Below are 18,384 nucleotides of genomic sequence, written 5' to 3' on the forward strand. Positions count from 1 at the left end.
CACTGACATTCCCCCAGCCCCCCAGCCCCCCCCCCCCCTCTTCTTTTTGGAATGGAGGGCCAAGTGCAACCACCCTCCTCCTCCTCCTCCTCCTCCTCCTCCTCCTCCTCCTCCTCTCCTCTGGTGATGGACAGACGAGACAGACCAGTTTAGGGAGGGGACGTTGATCTGGACGGAGGGATGGATGGATGGATGAGTGGGTGGGGGGGTGTGGAGGGAGGACAGGATGGATGGATGGCAGATTGGGGAGCAGACCTTTCATTTATTGTTTCTCCCTGAAGTAGGACAGCAGGCCGACAGATAGACAGAGCGAGCAGCTGGGGCGGCTGGTGGCTGCAGCCCCCATCTGAAGATATTGTATTGATATGAGGCTGTTAGCAGGAGATTAGCATGGGGATGACCGGGGGTCCGGGCCAGTCTGGGTCTGCACCGTGTGCCCGTGGGGGGGCAGCGGGTCGGGATGCTGCCATTGTTCTTTTTGTCGTCTTTGAAGTGCTCCACTTTCTGTGCTGGGAGCATGAATACGGGTCAGACTCCTCATCTCGTGGTCACATCAACTCAATATGGTTTCATATGATGCTTGATTTGATTTACCCTCCTCCTCCGGTTCCCTCTGAATATCACCCTCAGCTGAAATACTGTGTCTGGACTTATAATAATTATAATTAACATGAAATCAGATGCTGGAGAACTGAGCCGGTGTTACCAGTGTCAACCCCGCCCCAAAAGCTCTGGGACTTTTCTAAAGCACTTCCCTCCAAACCTGGAACTTTATTCAGACCCTGGTCCCTGCGGTGGAGACACAAGTAGTTCCCTCAAAGGTTCCTAGTTCCAGGGGAAAGTTCCTGTGACAGAGTAATAGGCTCATAGTTTTATTCTTTTTGAAAATATATACAAACCTTCCTCACAATCTCATCCTCTCTTAATTCAGGGATGTTTTGAAATCCACCAACTTCGAGAAGCAGAGGACGGATTCTCAGCCGTGCAACTGAAAACCTGTAATTCCTTGATAAGTTTGCTGTAACATAAGATTCGGAGCCACATGTCTGCTTGATTTGAATATATGTTCATAATTCTGGTTTAAACACCATATGTTTCAACCATTTTATCTTCAGATGTAGCAGGAAACTTACTAATTGTGTTCAGGCTGCATGATGAATTATTTCGTAACATATATTGTAATTCAGCTTCCTAAAAAACAGCTTGAAGCTCTGCAGCACGTCGAGAATTATCTTGTTTACTCCAAAGAAAAACTTTCTTTGTGACCCTCTTTTCAGACATATTAAGCAAACGATTCTAGAATCTTTTCATCTGGCATTTTCACCTTATTGATCCAGGAATCCATCCCTGAAGAGCCGGAGCAGGAGCAGACTTCTGAACAACTTAAAAACTGTGTGCAGCTCGGTTCTGTAAAAAGTTTGATAGAAACTTGAAGTCTTTCCAAGTCTCAAGTTTTGCACTTGATCTGAAGCACAAGCAAAACACATGCACATGCATAAATGAATTCTTTTTTTGGGGAAATTGATCTAAAACGGATCAGAGGAGGATCAGTGTCTGTCTGAACAGACCTGAGGACAATCACGACCTCCGGCCAAAAGTAGTCGTCCCAAACTGACCCCAACAGAGAGAGAGAACACTCGAATCAGCGAAACAGCCTCGACTACTAACAAGCTGCTAACTTCGAAGACAACAGCCAAAGATCTGTAAAACGGGCTAAAGCAAGAAAACACAGAATAATATAGCAGCTCTGCACAGAGAAGAAAATACACAGACGGGAAAAACACGAGAGCTGGTGAACCAAACAGTAAAGACGTATAAAAACACAGATTACAGCAGATTTAAATCAGAAAAAAGGAGCCGTGCAGATCCGTCCTGAATCAGACCTGTACCAACAATCCTGTAAATCCATAATATCCATCCTAGCAGGTGTGTGTTTTGATGTGTGTGCAGTAATCCCCGCCTTATAGGCCTCCTAAATACATGTTTGCACCTCTCTAGCATCCGTTAGATTGTGGTTAAGCTTCCATATTATTTACTGTAACTGTGCTTACACCTCACTGTGGGCGGCTCGCTCCACGTGGTTAATGGCATCTCTTCCTCCTCTGGAGTTAAAGAAGCTTAGTGAGCACAGAACGAGCTGCAGCTCCATCAGACAGAATGTATTTACACTGGTTCTGAGGACAAAGGTCTGAAACAAAGCTTCTCCTGATAAACCATGATGGTTTATTAGATGTTGTATTATTGGATTGGGTGCAGAGGAGGATCCAGAGTCCGGCTAAGACACGTAACATCAAAGTGGATAGTTGTGTTCCTCAGCATGTGCAGCTGTTTTCAGTTATAAACTCTGGAAAATGTCTGCACTATAAAGTAAACTAAAGACAACACATTGAACCGGTACAGAGGTTAGCTCATAATTCATGCAATTTTTTCATGTCATTCCAAACCACACATTGGATTGTCTTCCTTTTCTTCTGATGTGTAACTTGTAACCGAACCGATAGCCAAGATGGATTAATAGAAATTTCTCGAGGTTCTCGGTTGGAAGTTGTGTTTTGTGCTCTGTGACTTCCCATCACCTCTGACGAGCAGCAGACTTCAAACATCACGAAGCATTGAACTACAGCAGGTTCATCACTCGGCTGTATTCTAATGTGTTGGACTCTTTGCAGTTTGTGTGTCATCGGACTGATGATGATTTTCATATATTTTCACGTGTTTTCTAAGTTGGCAGCTTTCTGTCCCCAGAGTCCAAACTGAACATGGAGGAGCAGCCATCAGGGCTTCTCCTCCACGGTTATGAAACCAGCTTTAGATCAATGCTCAGAAGGATTCTTCCTGTTTGCCAAGTCCTTTATTAAATCAGATAATTTTCACTTTCACTTTCACTCTTTTATTTCTAATCTTATTCATAATTTTTTTATTTAAATCTTTTAAATGCTTATTTGTATTCGTCTTGTGTCATTTATATTTGATTTATATAATAAATATAATATTTTATTATATTTGAACAGTCGTTTCCTATTGGCTTTAAAATCCTGCCTCTCAGCTCGTGCGCACAGGCTCGCTCAGCGATTGGCTGGAGAAAGAGCGGAGTAAACCATTGCGAGTGTGATTAAGGGTGAACGTCATCTGAAGAAGACGCAGACATATACGCGTTAAACGCTCTCTGTTCGTGTTGTGTGTAGGGGTGATGTTTCCGGTTGTTGTGTGTTATTTAGTGTTGTGTTGGTGTGTTCGTGTATCGTTGTTGGTGAAGGTTGGTTCGGTCCTCCCCCCCCGCGCCCCGCACCGCAGTGGTACGTCCCAGCCGTACTCAGCCTCCTCCTACCTCCAGTCGTCACAGTGAAGTTAAAATGGAGGCGAGCAGGAGAGCGGCCGAACCGCGGAGCCGGGTTCCACTGTCCCCCCGCCGACTCCTCTAACCCGGGTTACTGTACACGACCCCCGGGGCTCCATGAAGAGGCCCGGCGCGGTCACAGCGGTGTGTCGGAGGGAGCAGCCCGGGGCGTGCCGTCCACAGTCCGTGCGTTGATTCGGGTCTGGAGCCGGGATTCAGACACAGGACCTCGGTTAGCTCGTCCTCATTTTACACATCCACGGTTCTTCTGTCCCCGTCACGGTCCCCCGGAGACAGACCGGGGAAGACATGTACAACACGGTGTGGACCGCGGACCAGGAGGAGGGGGACTGGAGGGACGTGATGATGCCCTACTCCACCGAGCTCATCTTCTACCTGGAGATGGACCAGCCGCCAGGTGAGAGGAGCAGGCTAGTTCCCGGGGAGAGGGGGTCCAGGCTGGGGCTGGTTCCCTGGAGAGAGGGGGTCCAGGCTGGGGCTAGTTCCTGGAGAGAGGGGTCTAGCCTAGGACGAGCTCCAGGACAGGCGTTGATCTTGGCTGGACGTAGCTCCAGGACAGACGCGTCTAGGCTAGGACTAGCTCCAGGACAGTGGAGGTCTAGGCTGGAGCTAGCTCCCGGGTAAATGAGCTCAGGTCTCAACATAAAGGAGCTCCAGGCTAGACCTCCACTATCCTGGAGCCTAAACCCTCTGTCTTAGGTCTTGGATGGAGGACGGTAGGGTATAGTCTTTAGGAGAGTGGAGGTCTAGGCTGCAGGACAGAGGGTCTAGGCTGCAGGACAGAGGGTCTAGGCTGCAGGACAGAGGGTCTAGGCTGCAGGACAGAGGGTCTAGGCTGCAGGACAGAGGGTCTAGGCTGCATGACAGAGGGTCTAGGCTGCATGACAGTGGGATCTTGCCCGGACATAACTCCAGGACGGAGGAGGTGTTGTCTTTGGTGTGTGTTGGAATCAGTGTGAACCCTCCTGCACCCCCCATCCGGTGTCCTGAATCCTATTGCTTCCTCCAGTGCATTGCATTTATATATCTGATCATTTTTATTCATTCATCATCATTCCTGCAGTTTTCCCCATTTAGCCCACAACAATCCTTTTTGTTGTTATATTCTGGAAACAGGATTTAAAAAGAAGATTTTTTTAATAACAGTTTCCAGCGTTGACAACAATGACATCACTTGAAACCCATCTTTATCTTGTCATCTGTTAGAGACAATACTCATGAAGTCTGTGCTTCAATCTTCCTTTGACCTGCTTCATGTTCTATAATATGATGAGTGTTTGAAGAAGATGACAGACTTAGAATCCAGAATCATCTGAGACTAAAATCCACAAAATATTAAAGCAGTTCATCGTATATAGATCCTCGGCACCATCAACACTTTTCTGTATCCTCCTTGAAATGATGTCTTTTTTTAAATCTATAATTACTCAGAAATTCAAAAGCTGCGGGTCGTGCAGACATCCTCTCTGGCTGGGGGGGGGGATGGAAGGAATAAAAACTGGAATAGAACACTCCGGAGCATTTTATAATCATAACATCCTTCAGTGCCACGCAGCTCGGAGGCTTTGTGCCCCTGTACGACCGACTGTCACCCTCATCTGAAGGTTTCATTCATTCACTCACTCCTCAGCAATTGTGCCAGTGTCATTTGACACCCCCCCCCCCCCCTCCCTCCCCTCCTTTTCTTTCTCTCCCCTCGGTGCACTGAACGCTTCATGGCGCAGATGTGGGACGTTGTGTTGCTTCCAGGAGGCGCTGTTTGAATGCAGTTTGCCCAGTAGCTCTTTCCCCCCTTTTTCATTCTCCTCCTTTCTCTTGGTCCATCTGTCCATTGAGACGTACTGTACTGAGGACGCTCTGCAGCAGAGGGCCGTGTCTTGTCTTTGGCTCGGTGCAGACACGAAGCAGTGAAATCCCTTAAGCTTCATCAGAGCAGGAACACAGAACTGGAACAGCACGATGATTCTAAACCATGTTCCAGATGCATTTTCACATCATGTGAACATGTTCTTCTCTTTGCATCTTGAGTTGAATCCACAGTCAATTCTTACATTCAAGATATAATCAAGTGTAAGGGAAGCGTCTATAACTTCAACTTCAAACAAACCTGTCAACACTCTGGAGCATCACTTCTGATACACCCAGGATATTTTCATGCATGTCAAGGTTAAAAAATTGTAAAAAAAAATAGTTTTTATCAAAGACAGTTTCAGCTCCGTCCTTGCAGTGATGCAGTTAAACTCCTCTTCTCACTAAACAGGTTTATTCACCACAGGGATGCAGCAGTTTGAACTGTATTTTAGTTCTTTTCCCTGTGTGTCACTTCCTGAACATGTGAACACAGTGTGTGTCTGTGTGTGTGTCTGTGTGTGTGTGTGAGACGTGTCATCTAAGAGGAAGAACTGTGGTGACAGAGGGTGAAAAACGGGGGGAGAAGGAAGGGGGGGGGGGGTGATAAAGGGCAGAGGAGACTGGAGGAAATAGAAGAGGAGCATCCCGCAGATGTTCATTAGAATATTTATTATGCTGGAATTGAAACGTGAATGTCTCAGTGACAGTTTAAGTGCATGTCTCTGTGTGTGATTAGCACAGGTGGAGTGCCACCATCAGCCCCCCCCCCCCCCCCCCCCAGTCCCAGGGGAGGGCAAAGCCAGCGTTTCTACCATCAACTTTGTGTGTCTGTGTGTGTGTGAGAACGATGAGTCTCATCTTTCAATGGAAAATCACCGGGGCAGTTTAGGTAAAGGACCGTGCCAGAGATTTTGTCGTTCCCACGTACTTCACGCTACTTCCTGGTTCTCCTCACTTCCATGTAGTATCTTGTCACATGTTTGCTACATAACAACTTGCACACGCTTGACACGTCTCTGTGTCACAGCTTGGCTTTGGAAGGTTGTGGATATAACGTTGAATGCTCATTTTGCAGATCTGTGCCCTTTGTTCTGCTCGGTTACACAACGGTCGAGTTGCATTGACGAGAGGAGAAGCTTTCAAGCTGCTGTTTAAGGACCTTGATGATGTCATCATATTATGGTTTTTTTACTGAAATCAATGCATTAATTTGAAAACCTTGAGATGATTCTTGTCAGTCAACTCGTATCTTTTTCATTGTGATCGTCGATAGAGGTTTAGAGATTCACACGACTGCACTCGGGAGATTTACAGTAGAGAACATGACAGCACATTTCTTTATTCAAGGACAATGATATCTGTCTCATTTGCATTTCACACTGAAATTTGCAGAAATTACTGGAAATCTAGGAATCACAGTGTTTTATAGAATCTAAATCTGTCTTTGTGGGATTTTGATTCCTTCTCCCTGTCGGTCGGACCTGCTGTGGTTCCTCTGACAGCAGCTGAGTGCGTCTGTGACATCATTCACACACGGCGGCCAAGTGTCCGCTCCGTGTACAGGACATAATCATAATCATAATCATCATCTGCAGGACTGGACTGACATGTGGCCCAGAGGACACGTAATCCTCTGGATGTTTGCAGCCCATATGTGTCGCTGAGTCTTTTACGAGGGTCATTACCTCGACATAAATTAAACCTGTTCCGAAGATCCTGCAGATTAAGACTCGGATTCATCATCGCTGACCTGGGAGGTTGTCGCTCGACGGCAGATTAAGACTCCGACTCGAGGTGCACTCACAATCTTTGTGCAGCTTTTAGCCGCAACACAAAGTCTTTGTCCCTGGACGTGTGGGGCTCAGTTGTCTTGGAGATGGATGTGTTGAAATGCTAATGCAGTCGCTGCTGCTCTGGTTTCATTTGTTGCGCTGACGACATAAAGAGATTATTATTTCTTTGTCTGTTTTTAACATCGGTTGCTGATGATTGTCAGTTTGCATGTTCATATGCACATGTATACTTGCACTAATTGGATCATTATATGCATAAGTGATATTAGTATTATTGTACCTGCAGGTTCTTTTGTGGTCGCTTGCATAAAATGAATTTGGAGAATTTAAGGCTTTTTTTTAGTGTCAATTGATTGTTTAATTATTGTAGAATGTTTGGATTCATCTCTGTGGTTCTGGGATCAGCTGACGGGAGTGAACGAGTGAATAATGTTAATAATGAAGAAGTGAGACTCACATCCAGTCGCTGTGCTCAGGAGAAACGACCTGTTGATTTACTGCCTGATGCTGCTGTGCTTCCCCAGAAGGAATGGATATACCAGTGGGTAACTCCACCTCCCTCCTTTCCTTCTTTCTCTCTTCCTTTCTTTCCCTTATGAGCTGCGGCCCCCCCCCCCCCCCCCCCCCCCCCTTCCTCCGTTTAGTCCCCCCTCCACCCGGCCTCCCGATTGGCTGAGGGGGCGGGCCTCCACGCTCGGATTAGTTAGCGCATCATCCGTCTTTTAGGTTCAGCCCCGCTCACTCTGTTCTTCAGTGTGGCGGAGCCCAGAGCCGGAGGAGGAGGTGGCAGTGGAGGAGGAGGTAGTGGAGGAGGAGAGAGAGCAAGAGAGGGAGGGGAGTGAGAGAGAGGTAGAGAGAGAGAGAGGTAGAGAGAGGAGGAGGGAAACAGCTGAGAGACGAGTGGCAGCATGCAGCTAACGGAGAGCGCTATGGTGGAGGACGGTAAGAGACAGAACGGAACAGATTTGTTCTGTTTTCTCTTCCTCTGCCTCTTTGTTCTTCCATCCTTCCACTCATCATTAATTTCCTTCTTGCTTGCTTCCTTTCTTCTTCTCTTTCTTTCATCCTTTCTTCTCGATCTTTCTTCTTGTCTTTCTTTCTCACATGCTTAATCCACCTCCCTCTTTCCAATCTGGATCCACGTCTTTGTATTTTTGTTCTGCCTTTACTTCTTTCTCCCTTCTGTCCCTTTTCTGTCTTTTCTTTCTACACGTCTTCCTTCTTTTCTTTCCTTTCTTTCTTCGGTCAGTCTTTTCTCTCTGTCTCAGTTGCTAAATTCTCCTCATTCCCAGCTGGATCCACATCTTTTCATTTGTCCAGTTCGACTCTTCCTTCTTTCTTCTACTTCATTTCCCCCCCCCCCCCCTCTGTCTTTTCTTCTCCCCCCCCCCCCCTCCTGTCACTCATCTTGTGGCACGCGACCTGACGCCTGCAGAGTGTGTGTCCGTGCACTCGTGGTCATTGTTTGTGGCTCTTGTGCTTTAGTGCTGACATTCTGTGGGAACTGGTGCTTGATGGAAAGTTTCTTATTTAAAGTAAAAAAAAGAAACTGGCTCCAGATTCCCAGATGCAGAGAGTTGCCACTTTTCTCAGTTTCTAGAAATTCAAATATTAATAAATTAGATTTTAATGTCAAAACTAATGTGAGATGTGAGTTACTCAAGAGTTAATGTGGTTGAAATCTGAACCCAGTTTGGAAAAGGAAAGAGTTTCTCCATGTGTGCATGCTTTCACAGCTGTGACGCTGAAACACACCCACATACTGTAGATGCTCACACACACACACGGACACACACACACACACACACACACACACGGACACCCATCTGCTCCTCACTTCACTGTAAACTTATAAAACTAAAATGGATTAAAATGCAGAAGCTGCTCAGTGCATCGTGCTCTGAGGTTTTAGTTGCTCTCAGTCTGTGCAGTAAATTCACTGTTGTGTGAGAACTCTTGCTGCAGCGAGGATCTTTGTTAATGTTAGGTCGCTGCTACTGAATTGGGCTGCACCCCCCCCCCCCCCCCAAATGATCAGCTGGGATGCGGAGTGCATGTGGGTGTGTGCGCATGTGTGCGTGTTTATCCTGTATGTGTGTCAGTCCGTGCTGACAGTCATTGTTCAGGAGAGCTGTGTGTATCTGCTGCATATGTGATGACAAGTGATATCGCTCTGTGTGTGTACGTGTGCGTGTGTGTGTGTGTGTGTGTGTGTGGCAGAGCGCTGCTCCTTTGTCTGCTGAGGGGGAGGGGGGGGGAGGGCACGTTGCACTGACGGTCCCCTTTGTTCGTCCCTCGCTCTCAGGGCGATGTTGTGCAGTCGTTGTGATTGTGATCTTTTTCCTGATTTGTTACACTACAGTGGTTTATTTTGATCAGTTTTCATTTTCTACGGCATTGTGGGGATGTGTCCTCTTTGTTCGGACAGTTGTCATGTGTGTGTTCGGCTTCTTTAACGCAGGACAGCTGGTTAAATAAATAACGGAGTGATCAGAAGTATTGATCAGCGAGTCGGAGGGTTCGGCTCCGTGGAGGTCACTACCTCCGATTCATTGTGTGTGTCTGTGTGTGTGTGTGTGTCTGTGTGTGTTGGTCCAGTTCATTGTCCTGTTGTTCCTCTGACGCTGAAGTGATACATCATCATCAAACTTTCATGTGGTGGATCCTTTCTGCATCGCTGTCAGTTACAAATTCATGTGTTTAATGGAAATCAAACAAAATGAACATGTCTTAACTCCAAACCCTTTATTATTTTTATCTTATTGCAAAAAGAAAATGAATAGTTGCAGCTCTTTGAACGACCTATTGTCCTGTTGTGACACTGTTCTTTGTGAACGTCCACACTGACACACACACACACACACACCTTGTAGTGTGTTTCCGTCAAGTTTGAGCAGTTTGAAAATATTTAATTTCCCCTCTGAATATTAAATTGGACAAAACGTTATCTTTAAATATGAAGTGAGTTTCCACTCTGTTATATTATGGAGGTGCACATGTCCACAGAGTGCTGACGGGGGGGGGGACGGTGCAGCTGCAGAATGACAGTTTCAGTGCGAACACAGTGACTGACGTGCAGGAGGAGGAGGGAGAGAGGGAGGGAGGGAGGGAGAGAGTGAGAGAAGGAGGAGGAGGAGGGAGAGAGTGAGAGGAAGGAGAGGAGAGAGAGAGTGAGGACGAGTTGAAAGTGGGAACAAAGAGCGGGAGAGGAAGAGGAGGTGCCACCGAGCTCCTACGCACATTCCTCTGGACTGAAAATCTGCTCTGAGCATGTGTGTGTGTTTTATTAATAACATCACTTCTCTCTTCATATTCAGATTGTGTATTCTCAGTAGCACACACACTGAGTTGTGGTGTTTTAAAACCAAACACTCTCCTCTGGAGTCGGTCAGACGAAGCCTTTGTGAGAATCATGATTTACCATCAGTTGTGTGGAATTTTAAATATGAAAAATGTCTCGAAAAATATATTCTCTCAACAAAAGAAAAAAGTAAGAGACTCATACTTCATCCTCCTTAAGTTTTGGGGCCCCCTGGTGGCTGCAGAGGCCTCAACAGCCTTTATGTGTGATTCAGCTCAACTGTCTTAATTAAAACAATGTACACAAATGGAACATGTGTATTTATATATCTTGTGTCCTGACGACTTTTGATAAAATCAAACTATGTCGTACGTTATTTTCAGCTCGACCTGCTGAACCCGAGTTAAACTGCTCCGTGACGATGTGAGTGGATCAGTGGTACAGTGGTACAGTGGATCAGTGGTTCAGTGGTACAGTGGATCAGTGGTACAGTGGAATCGGTGACAGGTTGTTTTAATGGTGTGGTCCCGGGGGAGTGGCCCGGGGGATCCAGGGGTGTGTGTGTCTGTCGAGTGTTGCAGTAACGCAGCAGCAGCAGCCGTGAGTAGAGTGACACGTTAACACCCGGTGAGTAACGCTCATGTAACTGCACATGTTGCGTTTCTCCACTGTCACTGATGCATTGTGGGAGTTTCCATGGACCGTGGGTGTGCGTGTCCTCTGGTGTAATTTGCGAGGCCAGAATGTTGATGGGCGCTCCGCTGGCATGTCTGGTTCCATCCAGCGGCGTGCGCTCCCCTTTCACTGGATCCTGTGTGTGTCTGTATGTGTCTCTCTGTGTGTGTGTGTGTGTGTAAGTGATTTGTGATGTAGGCGCTCTCCAGTAATTACACTGCTGTTCCTTAAACTGTATCCAGATGTTCCTGAACTCTTGTAAATGAAAGTTCTGTGAGATGAACGATGAGGGAAGATTCCACTCACGTCTGAAAAGCAGCAGCTGTTTCTACACAGTTCACTGACTTCCCTAAATACAAGTTGTGGTTTAATCCAGTTGGGTCTCGACCTGTTGTTCTGTAGGACACTGTCATCAACTTTGAGCTCATGTTTGTCGAGTTCTTTTGTTCATTAGTCTGCTCAGTGTTTAAAAGAGTCAATATTTATCATCATCATAACATTTAAACTTCAGACTTTAATGATCCTGAGTGAAACTCAGAAGTTAGGTCACATGTCAGCTGAGTTCTGACGTTAATATTTTAATGTTATGTTAATATAATCTGCTTCAATATCAACCACAGTGAGAACTGTGAGGATTTATGGGCCGTGCTCGTCCTGCCACTATGATTAATAACTCCTGTGTTATCATTTGCATATGAAGTGAATGTTTCACATTGAAACATTCTCCATGTTCTGTGATTGTTTCTGCACATGATCACAAGAAGCCGGGCTGATGTTTGAAGCCATGGCCTCAGTAGAACCCCGGTTCTCCTTCACTTCTGACATCTTCTCTCTTCTCCTCCTCCAGCTCTTCCTCCAAAGCCGGCAAAGCCCCAGCAGCCCTCCTCGGTCGTGGTGGGGGGGGGCGGCAGCACCAACGGCCCCAAGGATGGAGGAGCAGGCTGCTCGCTGCAGGAGGCAGAGTGGTACTGGGGAGACATATCCAGGTAAGACTGAGTGAGACACCATCAGGGCTGAGATCACAGAGTAAATCCATCACGCAGACATGTCACAGGAAGTGGCTCCATTACGTTTGAGTTTCAGAATAAAACACGTCAACGTGAAATGATTTTTATAATTCAGTGTAAATGAGTTTTTGATGATCAGGAGTGAGACCTGCCTAAGTGTAGGTTGGTGCTCAGCTAGTGCACACACAGTCAGATGATAACCACACCCACAGTGGAGACAGCCAGTCTGCCACCTATAACACACACACACACACACACACTGAGCTGGGACCAGTCCGCCCAGTCACTCCCAACATCACTTAACTGATGGGCTGTTTACTCTGAGGTGTGTGGCTGCGGGGGGAAGTCCTCACTGAACTCCATGTGCACAGCTCTCTCAACCTGCTCTCACTCTGTTTCTCCTCCTCTGCATCTTCTGCTTTTCAGGGAAGAGGTGAACGACAAACTCAGAGACATGCCCGACGGGACCTTCCTGGTGCGGGACGCCTCCACCAAGATGCAGGGCGACTACACTCTCACACTGAGGTAAACTCCTCAAGCTCTGTCACACATTCAGGCTTTTCTGTGTACTGTAGTACTGTGGAGTACTATGGTACTGTAGAGTACTGTGGAGTACTGTAGTACTGCACAGCCTCCTGGTAAACTGGAGCAAATCTCCCAGCGTCCTGGAAATACAGTGTTCTGAGGGAAACTCGACGCCGTTAAAGTTTTAACGTTAACAATAATCTGATCCATGTTTATAATTTGTCACTGTACATATCTGAACATGTTCTGATCATGTGCTCGTCTGCTCTGTGTTCAGGAAAGGGGGAAACAACAAGCTGATAAAGATCTACCACCGCGACGGGAAGTACGGCTTCTCCGACCCGCTGACCTTCAGCTCGGTGGTGGATCTCATCAGCCACTACAGACACGAGTCTCTGGCTCAGTACAACACCAAGCTGGACGTCAAACTGGTGTTCCCCATCTCCCGCTTCCAGCAGGTGTGAACTCATGAGAACAAGTTTAAAACATCACAGCTGAACGCACACAGCTCCATGTTGAGTGTCTGTGCACGGCTCCATCTCTAATGCTTGTGTCTGTCCTCCTCCACCCCTCAGGACCAGCTGGTGAAGGAGGATAACATCGATGCGGTTGGGAAGAAGCTCCAGGAATATCACAATCAGTACCAGGAGAAGAGCAAAGAGTACGACCGACTGTACGAAGAATACACCAAGACGTCGCAGGTACGAACAAACACAAACTCAACACAAAGAGAAATCTGCTTCTGTTCTCGTTTCCCTCGCTCACCTCCTCCTCCTCCTCCTCCTCCTCCCTCAGGAGATCCAGATGAAGCGCACGGCCATCGAAGCCTTCAACGAGACCATCAAGATCTTCGAGGAGCAGTGTCACACGCAGGAGCGCTACAGCAAGGACTACATCGAGCGCTTCCGCCGCGAGGGCAACGACAAGGAGATCGAGCGGATCACCATGAACTACGAGAAGCTCAAGTCGCGGCTCGGAGAGATCCACGACAGCAAGGTGCGGCTGGAGCAGGACCTGAAGACACAAGCCATGGACAACCGTGAGACGGACAAGAAGATGAACAGCCTGAAGCCCGACCTCATACAGCTCCGCAAGATCAGGGACCAGTATCTAGTGTAAGTACATCACGAGACAAGCGGCTCAGCGTCATCAGGACAGTGGCGTTTCACATTAGAACCTATTTTCAGATAAGTTCAGCAGATTAGATCTTTTTTAATTGACTGATACTTGCCTGAGTGCAGCGAGGACGAGGTCTCGTTAGGACAGAAGAGCTGCAGGACATCTGAGGACAGACTCTATATGAAGCAGGGACATCTACACGCTGCTGTTAAGTCTCCAGTCAGATGTGTTGACTCAGGAGGGGGGGGGGGGGGGAGTACAGCATGTTTAGGTTCTCTGATCAGAAAGAACAAATGTTTTAAAGGTTGGACTCGAGGGGTTTGTTCAGTTTCTTTATGTTTTCAAACATCTTGAGGAGCTGACGATAGTTTCACAGGAATTTCACAAGGTTTGAACTTTGCTGTGAATCAAACTCACTGAAATATCTTCTTTTACAAACTTTTATCTAAAAACTCTAAGAAACATTTTGTAAAAAACAAAGCCTGCGATTATACAACATGTTTTCAGATTTACCAAAAGAAGCCATGTTGTCCATCCCATTGATGGTTCATATGAAGGTGTCAGTTACCGTGTCTGTGATCTCTCAGTATAGAGTTCATCGCTCTGTCCTCAGACCTCTGGATGTTTCCTGCTTTGTGTCTCAGAACGAGTCCACCGGCATTTCAGCGTCTCTGGCCTCGTCCCAAGTCTTTCTGTGAAGACGGGTTCAGCCTCGTGTTTGCTCAGGGTGAATGAAAGGAGCCTTTCAGACTGATACTGGTAGTAATGGTTCTCCCTCTCTCTCTCTGTGTGTCTCTGTAGCTGGCTCAATCACAAAGGAGTTCGACAGAAACGAATCAACGACTGGCTGGGAATCAAGAACGAGACCACTGATGAGTAAGTTCACTTTATGTTCAGAGTTTTAGATTCTTCTGTTAAAACTTCTGCCAAAGAGGAGAGAAGTACGGTGGCCCTGAGAGGTCAGAGCACTGCAACGTGTAAAAACATAGAGATACACAAATAACAACAACAACACACATGATGCAAATACAGACAAGACACCAAAATACAAAACGAGCTGCAAATATTCATTCAACTCAGATTCCACCACCACTGACGTGTAAAGCCTCTCAGACTGGTTCCTCACATGTTTGTCTCCCCCTGGAAACACGTGTGTTTGTGCAGCTTGTGTTGAAGTGTGTTGCTCTCTCAGTACATCATGGAGTTGATGCTGTTACTGTATATATGAGTGTATCTCTGAAACCCCCCCGCTCACCCTGTGCCTGTCTTGCTGTCTGTGCAGAGCCTACTTTGTGACCGAGGAGGACGAGAACCTGCCGCACTGCGATGAGAAGAGCTGGTTCGTCGGGGACCTGAACCGGGTCCAGTCGGAGGAGCTGCTCATCGGGAAGCCCGACGGAGCGTTCCTCATCCGAGAGAGCAGCAAGAAGGGCTGCTACGCCTGCTCTGTAGTGTGAGTACACACAACACCTGAACGCACACTTCTGACACATCCCTCTATCCAGTTCTCAAAAAGTTTTCAAATGTGCCTGCATCAGATCATTGAACTTTGACACCCGAGTGTGTTTTTGTGTGTCAGTGAATTGACTGAGTGTGTCTTTGTGTGTCAGTGTTGAAGGCGAGGTGAAGCACTGTGTGATCTACAGCACGGCGCGGGGCTTCGGCTTCGCGGAGCCCTACAACCTGTACGGCAGCCTGAAGGACCTGGTGCTCCACTACCACCAGACCTCGCTGGTGCAGCACAACGACTCGCTCAACATCCGCCTCGCCTACCCCGTCTACGCACAGATGCCCTCCGGACGCAGATGAACCCCCCCCCCCCCCCGTCTGCTCACACTCCCACATAGACTACAAACCAACCCCCTCCCGGGGAAAGGGAGAATGGGAGGAGTGGAGGAAGGAGGGAGGGGGAGGATGGTTGAAGTACAAACGCCCCCCCGACACCAGACCCGTAAACGATAGATAGAAACACTTGCTGCAACACACACGTCAGCCACCTTGGAGTTATATATATTTTTACAAGAACATTTTTCGGAGGGCATTCTTTCTAAAGACTGCTTGATTTGCACAAGGAAGTTTTAAATGTTTGTGAATGTGAAACTAAAACTAAGCGCCAGAGGGAAGGAAGGAAACGGAGTAGGCAACTTCAGAGTTTCAGGTTGACCCCGCTGCTACCGAAGCTCCAGCTCAGACTTTGACCTAGAAACTCAAAAAACCACGAAGAAGAAGAAGAAGAAGACGACAACAAAACATTCCCATTTTAAACCTTTTCTTTCACCTCAAATGATTCTTTTACTTTTTGTTTTGTTTCTGGAGTCGTTCTCATGTTTTGGATGTTTCCTTTTTCTTTACTCCCAACTCTGTTTGTGGTAAATGCAAGAGGAGATGATGATGAAGATGGTGAAGATGATGAAGATGATGTCAAGTGTCTGTTTCTGTCCCTCTCCGAACGAGAAGCAAGAATAATGTAGCATAACGGAAACGGACGCTCGCGTTGTGGAGCGCTCCTCTATGTAGAGCGCTGCTGCTGAGGGGTTAAAGGGGGAGGGGGGGGGGGGCACAAGTGACACTAAACAGTTTTGTAGAGTTGAAGGACAAAAGGTTTTTGCTTTTATACGAACTGTAGAGGTTGTTTTTTGTTTTGCCAGTGTGTAAATGGCAGCGTCACAGATTAGAACCAGAGACCAAAGTTGGTGTGGAGTGGGAGGGGCTAAAGAGTCTTTTCCCTCTTTTCTTTCCCCTTTTGTGAACGGGGGGAGGAGCTAAGAGAAACAAATGGACGTTGTGTTTGAGACCACACATAAAACTGAGTTTTGGACCACGTGCTTGTGCACCAAATAGCCTTTTTTCTGGAAAACCAAATGGTACGAGAACAGAAACAACTCCTGTGAACACAGACGGTCGAGTAGGAAGCACTTAGACTCGTTTGTGACCTCAGCTCCGGGAGCGTCGACCCGACCTCAGCAAATAGGATTCATTATTTAAGTGTTTTAAACAAGTAGTCTGATGAGATAGCATCTGCCAGGAAGCAGAACGTTTTCGGGCGAGATTAAACTTCATTCGTTCTTCCTCTGAGGTGAAGTCACTGCAATGAGTGACTTTCCCTCGGAGGAAGCAGCAGAAAAGCTAACTCCTCTGTGCTAACGGGGGAAAAGAGTCGCTTGGTGTTTTTTAGCGTGTTTAACCACATTTAAACTTGAGCTTGGCTCTTCATCTGAGACGTCTGCTCAGTGAACGTCTTTAGAACGACCGCTCCGAGCTGCGAGGTCACAAACGAGTCCACACGAGACCCGACAGGAGGAGCCAGAAAACCTGAAAACCCATTTTATGTGTGGTTGACACCGTGAGAGTGAGAACGGGCGAGTGAATGCTACACACTGTGGGTTGAACACTTTGTGCGTTTTGTTAGAAAACCTTCAGAAATAATAAGCTTTGATAAATAATGTTTTTTATGTGTGACGCAGCGACCGGAGGCGGAGCCCCGCGCTGCAGACACACAGGCTCACGGAGAAAATACTGAAAACTTGAAAGAACGTGCAATCTAGAGTTGTGTTGCTGTTGTGTTGCTGTAGTTCAGCGGTCGAGCAGCGAGCGAGAGAGAGAGAGAGAGATGCACTACGGTCCCAGAGATAATCAAAGTGCACAGTGAAGCTTCTGGAGTCAAACCTACGTTTTGTTTGTCCGTTCTTTTTGATTTGATTTCTGTTGAACTGGTTCTTGAAGCTCAGAACTTCTTGACCAGTGCTCGACTCTATAACCAGTGGAAGCATTTTTCTGTCAAAGACTAAAACAAATAAAAAAGCATCACGCAATAAAAACTATCTTCAAAAACTGGAGAGAAAAACAAGTTGCATTCAATTTTTCCTGGGATTCTCTGGTCGCTGATTGGCTGAGGAGTCTCAGACTAAGAATGAGGGGGGGGGGGGGGGGGGGGGGGGGGGGAGGCGTCACTGTCTTCAAGGTTCCTAATAAAAGTGAAGGGGGAGGGCGATCATGTGATCCTTGTAACGGCAGCTGTTCTCACTGCACCCCAGCCCCCCCCCCCAAACAGCTTGTGAGGTCGTCAACCAGAAACGAACATCTGAGACGAAGCTGGTTACAAAGCCCCCCCCATCCCGGAGCCCCGCCCCCTGTGAGGAAGCGTTTGATTGAGAAGGGGAGGAGTCACTGTGAGCGAATGATACAACATTGGTTGTACCCACCACGAGTTTATCTCCACCCGTCTCAACGCCCGACACCGCCATCATCCCCCCGCCGCGACACGTCCTCTCTGATTGGTGGACGTGTCGGTGGAGATGAGTCATACTAAAGTTTAAGATTAATTTGATTTTTCACGGAGACTGAAGTTCAGTGTGACCTGAAGGGGGCAGCACTGAATCCAACTGGTTCTGTTCTTTAACTGGTTTCTCAGCAGAATGACGTTAAACACTTAAGTTGGAATCGATCACTTTGTTAAACTGGTTCCAGTTAAACTCGATCCACATCAGTGAGGAAACTCTTAATTCCCCAAAACCAATAAGTTTAAAAACCTGATCGACTTCACACGTGAGAACAGAACTAATTGGATCTTCTCTGAAATTAGTGTTTGTGTCCGACACCAGACCCTCGGCTGTGGAGATGTGACTCCTCCTCGTGGAGGAGCAGCAGCTGTGAGGAGGTTTCGTGGTCTTTCCCTCAGGAGGTTTCAGATTCTCAGTTTCCAGGGGACGTCAGGGCGCGGTGTGGTGATAGAATCTTGAATGTACAAAAGGATCA

At 47.2% G+C, this 18,384-nt stretch overlaps 1 protein-coding gene across 2 annotated transcripts; it reads left to right on the forward strand.

Moving 5' to 3' along the window:
- The first annotated feature begins 3,364 nt into the window (after positions 1-3,364).
- Positions 3,365-17,476, forward strand: pik3r3b (phosphoinositide-3-kinase, regulatory subunit 3b (gamma)). 2 transcript variants are annotated; one of them, XM_053430849.1, is made up of 9 exons: positions 3,365-3,755; positions 11,826-11,964; positions 12,412-12,510; positions 12,788-12,968; positions 13,086-13,211; positions 13,306-13,625; positions 14,431-14,505; positions 14,912-15,082; positions 15,240-17,476. In XM_053430849.1, exons 1-9 carry the CDS (start codon positions 3,647-3,649, stop codon positions 15,436-15,438), a joined length of 1,419 nt encoding a protein of 472 aa, XP_053286824.1. In that variant the 5' UTR covers positions 3,365-3,646; the 3' UTR covers positions 15,439-17,476. The 2 variants fall into 2 exon arrangements, with proteins under 2 accessions (XP_053286824.1, XP_053286825.1); XM_053430850.1 differs by lacking the exon at positions 3,365-3,755 and adding an exon at positions 7,813-7,944.
- The last annotated feature ends 908 nt before the right edge of the window (positions 17,477-18,384 follow it).

The sequence above is a fragment of the Pleuronectes platessa genome, chromosome 9 (assembly GCF_947347685.1).
Source record: "Pleuronectes platessa chromosome 9, fPlePla1.1, whole genome shotgun sequence".
Taxonomy (NCBI): domain Eukaryota; kingdom Metazoa; phylum Chordata; class Actinopteri; order Pleuronectiformes; family Pleuronectidae; genus Pleuronectes; species Pleuronectes platessa.